Source organism: Nuphar pumila, chromosome 13, assembly GCF_984573655.1.
Source record: "Nuphar pumila chromosome 13, dmNupPumi1.hap1.1, whole genome shotgun sequence".
NCBI classification, from domain to species: Eukaryota; Viridiplantae; Streptophyta; class Magnoliopsida; order Nymphaeales; family Nymphaeaceae; genus Nuphar; species Nuphar pumila.
Window position 1 is genome coordinate 11,771,556 of NC_143261.1, and position 7,725 is coordinate 11,779,280.

The following is a 7,725-nucleotide window of genomic DNA, read 5'->3' on the forward strand; positions in this document are numbered from 1 at the left end:
GAATATTGTCCTCTCTTGCTTCTTTCGATGAATGACTATAAACAGCGAAGAGAGCTATGTCTAACCTACCAATTTCACTATCATCACCTTTCTTATCACATCTCTTGTAACCCAACAATCTTAATTTTGAGAAGGCAGATTGCGGTGCCTTTTGCCCAGAGATCAATAGAATAAGAAGCTCAAACATAGAGAATGTATTGGCTCTGACATCACTTAAGATGATACCAACCACACCATGACCATCATCTGCAGCAGGTCTTATCATTCTCGTGATCTTCAATGTCCTTTGCATTTTATCATATCCTTTCTTATTCTCTTCCTAATGCTTTGGTAAAGGTCAATGCTTTCATGCAGATCAGAGTCTCTTCTGCAAACCAAAGAGATGAGGTATTGATGTTGCTCCCTCAACTGAGAGAGAGAATCCTTCACAATCCCACAAACATCCAATAGACCCACATATGTTTCCATCAGCTCACTCATAAGACTTTGTTGTCGTTGCAGGGACTGTTGAGTGAGAGGCAATTGGAGGAAATCAATGGTGGAATGGTGCAAGTCTCTAAGGTGGTTGAGTCCAGTCCTCAAAGAACTGCACTGCTTCTTCTTCAAGGTTGAGGCTTCTCCCCAACCTTTAACCACATCAAGGCACTCCTCCACTTGGGCCAAACTGGGGTGAGATATGGAAGGCAAGCTAATAGAACGAAGATGGAAGGAGTTTGCAGAAGAAGCTGCCATCTTTTCTTTCTTTTCTTATGATTGTGAAGTTTAAACCATAACAAGATGATTAAGAGATCTGGTTGGCTCCCCTTTTTATAAGGAAGAAAGTTGAGGAGCAGATGGAATCTTAATCAATTGGGAAAGAGTAGTTTAATTAGTATCAACTGCATGCGGTACATAATGGGTTTTGTTTGGTGATGTCTACCGAAGTTGGTGGCTACAACAATACTTTTCTTCCAGATACCAGAAAAGAAGATGAGGTGTCTATGAAAGATTCTTGTCTACACCATCACCAATATTGTCGATCATCTCACGTGCAGTTTGCCCCTTGGCTAACCAACATATGTTGTGATCTGTCAAATATCAAAATATGATTAACAAGTGTACATTAAGAGTGCCTTCTCAAAAATCTAATAAGGGTTTATCAGCATATGTCTCCTAGAAATGGATTCTATTGCACATATTATTCACAGTGTATCCAGATTGGACTACAATTTTAGATGATAAAAGATTATCATAAAGTGGTGCACATGCCATGCTTTGTTAATCTCATATTGGTTGTGTAAAATATAGTGCCGTCGTGTCTTGGTTCATTAGTTTTTTTTCTTTGGAAGCAAGAAATCCCATGGCTTGCTAGGCAACCCAACTGCTGCATTAACATAGCCATAAATCTGGTGTTATAGCTAGGGCTGTCAATGGGTCGGTTTGTCATGTCCTTTGTCTACCCAAAATCTATTGCTGGAAAGTAACATCAAAGGTAGACACCAACTTTCATTACGGAACCAAATTTGTCCCCATAAACCTAATAAGTTTTCAGGATGGGTCTTAGGTTGAATATGATGGATGAATGGTTAGAACCGTGCATCCAAAACAAGGGATCTTAAATTTCAACTGCATTGCATGCCTAACCAACAAACAAAAGCATGAAGGAAAAAAAAGAAACATCAATCACAGTTGCTGCCCATGTTTCCTATGGGATAGGCAGCTTAGTTTGTCAGTTTAGAGATGATAAAATATAGTCTTTCACATGCACTGATGCTTACTCCAACCCTCTAGGCATGTTGCTCTTGTAAAACTAGTTTTTTGCTCTTAATTCACATGCATGGATGTGCCGCAAAATGTTTCCAGTAACTGGATATGAAAATGGAATTTGCTTTTAGATTTATTCAATGAATCCCACTTTTAGACATACTAACTTATGTGCAGGACTAGGTTTCATATAGATGAGATATGAATTGGATGATGCCTAATCCAAATTCATATCTAAATTTTGAGCAATGGACTCAAGTATGAGATCAGGTTCTAATGAGATAAGATGAAGTTGGGTTGTTTATGATCCAAAATATATACACTAATGGGTAAAAGATCTCAAAACAGGCATTTTACATGTAGACAACGAAATTGGATCAGTTTTTATCTGAATCTAGTTCAATCATGATGTTCTCACCAGATTTTGTCAAGACACTTACAATCTAAATCCAGTGTTAAACTTCAATCTGGTGCTCAAAGCCTTTTGCAATTGGCATCAGAAACGTGACGTAAAATGGGGATCTCGATTTGACGAGATCGAAAGTGATACCTCGTGTAACATGACGATCTCATCAGTATACAAGTCTACCAAGCTCTCTAGGGTCTAACTCACCCTGATAGGCAGAAAGTGTGCACACTTTGTTAGTTAATCCACTACTACCTATATAGCATCATTGTAAGACCCGCAATTTTTCAGATGATTTCTGAATAAAATTTATGAGGCATTTTCCGGTAAAAATAGCATTTTTTTCTTAGAATGTGAAACGAATCAATTCCTGCGAGCCAGTTATACTTAAGATATTTGTCGCTTTGCGAATATATACTCAAACACTCTGGAAGCCATAACTTCCTACCTGAACGAAATCAAAAGATTTCCTCGAGCCAACTTTCTTAGTTACGTCAATACGAAGAGAATGACGTACTCAAAATTTTTCGAAAAAAAATCATCGAAAACCCAAAATTTTTGCGGGACCCTCGAAAATATTGGTGGGACCCACAGAAATATTCCTCAGAAAATATCTGGTGGGACCCACAAAAATATCCCATGGAATATCCATGTGGGCCCCACACCAAGGAACCTCTTAGTATTAAAAAGAAGCCAAGGGTAAAAAGGAGATTCTGAAACTTGGGGCCCAAGTTTCATAATCTATAAATAGAGGCCCTCCCCTTTAGAAAAAATCCCCCCCCCCCCCTTTCTAGCCTTCTCTCTCTCTCTCCTCCTTTCTAAAACCTCCCGTACCTGGCCTAGTAGGTCTGAGCCTACCTGACCCGGTCTGAGCCTGCTTGATCTGGTCTTAGCCTGCCTAACCTGGTCCTAACCCACCTGACCTAGTCCAAACCCAGTTGACTTGACTTGAACCTACTTAGGTTTGAAGTCAAAGTCTAAGTCCTTTTTCGTCCGAAGTTCGGATTTAATCTTTTTTGAAGTCTAACCTCTCGGAGGACGGATCGAAGCGTTCGAAGCATCCAGGAGTCGTTTCTTCCTCAAATTGAAGTAAGTTCGCTTCATTAATCCATCTCTCTCAAGTATTTGTTTGTTTGTATATAGCATATACTTTCTAAAGTAGTATCTTGCTTTAGTTCTTGGTTGAGCCCCTTTTGGATACTTCGGTGTTCACTTGCTCGTCTCGTAACTATCGTTGGATATATATGTTCAAATACGCAGTATCTGCGAGAGCACCTTGCTCGTAAGGGCTGCTGAGCCAGAGTAGAGGTTGCGCCATAACTAGGTTTGGACTCGTTGCGTAAAAATACGCCGAGTAGCCGATCTATTTAGATCGAGTCATATGCATGCTCATTGAGAACGGTTACACAACCAGACTCGTAAGGGACGAAGAGCCAGAGTGTGTTGTTTCCACCCAGAAGAGGTGTGATGCTCGTGGTGGTCGTAGTGCCAAGAGCGATGTTCTACATGCATATGAATAAGACTTAAGGTCGCACATACCCCGCGGTTGAAAAATCGTGTTAGGGGTACCCCCTCAGTTAATGATTGTGTTGGGGTGGACTGAATAGGATCGAGTACATACTCCCGTAGTGCTGAGGCACGGGCTGCCTAAATGCCATGCAAATATCTGTCCAAGTAACTATAAGACTAGCAGACCCCTTCAGGAATTATGCTCACTGTGGAATGACAGTGATGGTACAGCCTTGAGTGACACGTATTTTACTTTGAACCTGATAGAGTCCACGATGGCCTCAGTCACTCATAGGTTTTGGGGTCGTAGTTATCCTTAAGATCTAAGGATTGAACCCAACTACTGCAAGTAGATGATGCATCCGAATATGGGCCTAGTAGGGTTCTCCCAGTTGAAACACACTGCTCTACTATGGATAGGGTCAACAGGCCTCTGGGGTATCTAAAATATATAAAATAATCAACCCCAGAACGTCGAGTTGATGCCCGGAAAATTGTTTCGCCCGCGTACCAAGGGTGGAAGAGGTTAATTATCGAAACAATGCATTAGCTTAGGTTCAGCGATGCTTGAATGTATAAGTGGATGGACGTTGTTGAGTCAGTCCTGCATAACCTTTGTGAAGGTGTCATGATCGGTATACGACTGGACCGACTGGGCAAAGACCCGTGTTGTATCCGCACAACTAAGCAAAGCTCGAGGAGTTGTTCTTAGGTACGTGAGATACGGATGTGTCAAGTATGAAGACTTGAGTTAGACATCTCTTTGAGACCCGAAAGAGGTCAAGGCTAAGTCGTGGAGACTTGAGCAGATGTTCAACTCATAGCGCTGAGGAGGCTCTTGCGATATACGCTAACTCTTGGAGGCTTGAGCGTCATTATTACGAACTGCGACCCTGAGTGGTCATCGTATGTACTTGAGTTGAATGGACGTGTGATTGATTGCTTACCAGACCATCAGTGGTTCTGACCCCGTTTTATGGGGATTTCAGGTGTTGGACCTGCGTTGCGATATGCGGAGCAAGGCGGCATCGAGTTCCAGGGTTTCTCTAGACAGAGTTGTACTGCTTATTTTTATTGAACCTATACTGCTTTTCCAAGCAGTGATATTGTAATAAACATGTGGTTGTTGATAAAATGGAACACTTCGGTGGTCAATGAATTGCTTGGCCACATACCTGTAATGTGTCCGGGGTTTTCTAAAACTGACGACTCATTATCGTCTGATTCCGCTGCTAAAATCTTTTCTAAATCCGCTGCAAAGAAAAAAAAAGAAATTCATGAAAATTTTCAACTTAACTTTGTTTTGGAAATCCGGGGCGTTACAATCATGCTTACGATGAGTCATTGGTAGTCCTACTATGAAATCTATCGAGATGTCGTGACACTGTCATTGTGGGATGTCTAAAGGTTGTAGCAGCCTACCAGGCCTCTGGTGCTCGATCTTAACTTGCTAAAGTAAGACAGTGATACATGTATTCTGTCACATCCCATTTTATTTTGTTTCATCAAAAAGTCCTTGATAAGTCCTTCAACATCTTGGTGCTACCAAGATAAACAGAATATTTTGATTTGTAGGCTTCGCTTATCAGTTCTTCTCTTAGAGCATTCGGAACCTGTCATCTATCCCCGAACATAATGGTCCTATCTTCCTCATGGTGGAACTGCGCATTTCGAGTAAAATGAAATCAACAGACAATTCGTGTCCTTCAATGACCACTTTAACTGCACGAAGATACTTAGAACACTGCGTCGACACACCCAAAGTTGACATAACTTGTAGCACGGTCTCTAAGCTAGATGGTGTAATGTCAGGCAATCCAACAAAAAATGAAATAAAAGAATGGGTTGCACCTGAATCGAACATAACACATGCAAGGTGATCGACAACAACTATAATACCTTCGATCAAATTGCTCTAATCGTTCTACTCTATAGTTGTAGCGACGTACACATGCTCGTTGGTCTTCCTCTATGCCTATTGTTGTGGATGCCTCTGTTGTTGCTGTTACTTATTACTCTGTGCTCCTGGCTTGTTCGGGCAATATTGTGCAATATGCCCTGGCTGCATGCACTATAATAGATATTGATAAGAGGGCATGCTCCGAAAGGAAAACTCATATTGCACCTCTGACACGCCTGTTGAGTCTTTGCTTGTTGCGGTTGCTACTGTTGATGGTGATTTTGGTTGTTCCTCTGCTAATGGAGAAGAAGAGGTGAGCACGCTACCCTCACACTCTCTCTATTGCAGCCCTATCACGTTGTTGCTCTCTCTCTCTCTCTCTCTCTCTCTCTCTCTCTCTCTCTCTCTCTCTCTCTCTCTCTCAAAAACACGTTGTATTTTGAGAGAGGCTCACATTTCTCTTTATATAAATAAGAGGATTCTCCCTTTTAAGGAGTCTTCGTTTAAAGAGGAAACCTCTCTTGAAGAAGAGACCTTTTTTAAGGAAGGACATCTCCTTCTAAATCCCTTCTCAAGATATATATATATATATATCTTTATTTTTTTATTCTACTATTATTATCATTTTTTTATTTTTAAAACTTATTTATCCCAACACATATGGATCATGGATCTCAGAAAATGGGTCCACGACCCATATAGGGATTCAAAGTTGTGTCAGCCCCTATATATATATATATATATATACATATATATTCACCCAAAATAGCAAAAATATAATTATTTTAATAAAAATTATATTTATTAAATTTAAAATAGGTAAAGATTTTACGAGATATTACAGGTTTTGTTTGGTGATCTCTACCAAAGTTGGTGGCTATAGATGTACTTTTCTGGCTGTAAGAATGGAGATGAGGTGGCAGTGTAAGATTCTTGCCTATACCATTTCCAATATCGACATTGTTCTCACGTGTGGCTTGCCCCTTGACTAACCAACCTACATTGTGATCTGTCAAATATCAAACTATGATTTGCAACAAAAAGAATCTGCTTCTCAAAAATCTAATATGATGTCTCCTGCAGATGGACTCGTAGCACGTTATTGACAATGTAGCTAGATCGGGCTACAGATTTAGATGATGGTTTTTTTTTAAAAAAGTCGTGCACATGCCTTGTTTTGTGATTCAGGATACTCATCTTGGTTGTGATAACAATATAATGTCATTATGTCTTGGTTTGGTACATTACTATTTCTCTTTGGAAAAAATATATCTGATGGATTGATTGTTGGGCAACCCAAGCTTGTCAGTAACAGCCATAGATCTAATGTTGTACGGAGATCACTTTTAGCACCACAACTAAAAAACATGTATGACACTTATATTGCTAGCGTTTATTTGGTGTCATGGGAAACATAAACAAGTTAAAAAATTAAAAAGCTAATCTTGAAATTCTTTGGCAAGTTGAAACTGCAGCTCTAATGCGGAGTAGGGTCTTTTTATTAAAGTATATAGCTAAGCCAGCTGCTCCGTCTATGACAATGAATTAATGACCACTCCAAAACCATCTATAGAACTTTTGGGCTAATTTACAACATCAATCTGCCAAAATGACATTCCAATTGATGATATTCCAAATATGAATAGCCAATAGAATAGGAGTCAATACAGTGAAGTGATTATGCAAATGGATTGCAAACTTCTTTTGTGTTTTTTTTTGGCTTTCTTTCCTTAGCATAGTGCAGTTGGAACCTTAACAAAACAGAATCATGAGAAGTGTTTGGTTCTTCCTGGTGACACTTACTGTAAACGAGATAATTAAGGGATACACGAAAATTATTGAATTCTAAGCTTTCCCACAAAGTTTGCTTGAGGCATATAAAGTGTTTTCTGTGTTTGCCTTTCCAATGCTACTTGCAGCAAAAGTATTGCATTTCCACGGAAAGAAAGGAGACCATGTGCACAATCAAGCAGACTAGCAGCGCTCCGACATTAACAATGTGTCAATTATCTCACAAGGGTGGTATGCTTTTATCTAACCAACATCCATGGTGATGTGTTACAATTTACAAGCACTAAATGTAGGCACAAAGTTTAATAAGAAAACTAAACGATCCCCATAATCTTGTCTTTTAATACAAGATGGACGGGTCCTAGGTTGAATGTGA

At 39.8% G+C, this 7,725-nt stretch overlaps 1 protein-coding gene across 1 annotated transcript; it reads right to left on the reverse strand.

The window, feature by feature from the left end:
* Positions 1-276: 276 nt before the first annotated feature.
* LOC149817765 (uncharacterized) lies at positions 277-732 on the reverse strand. Its single transcript, XM_089986077.1, has one exon. It carries the CDS (start codon positions 730-732, stop codon positions 277-279), a length of 456 nt encoding a protein of 151 aa, XP_089842203.1.
* Between the last annotated feature and the right edge of the window lie 6,993 nt (positions 733-7,725).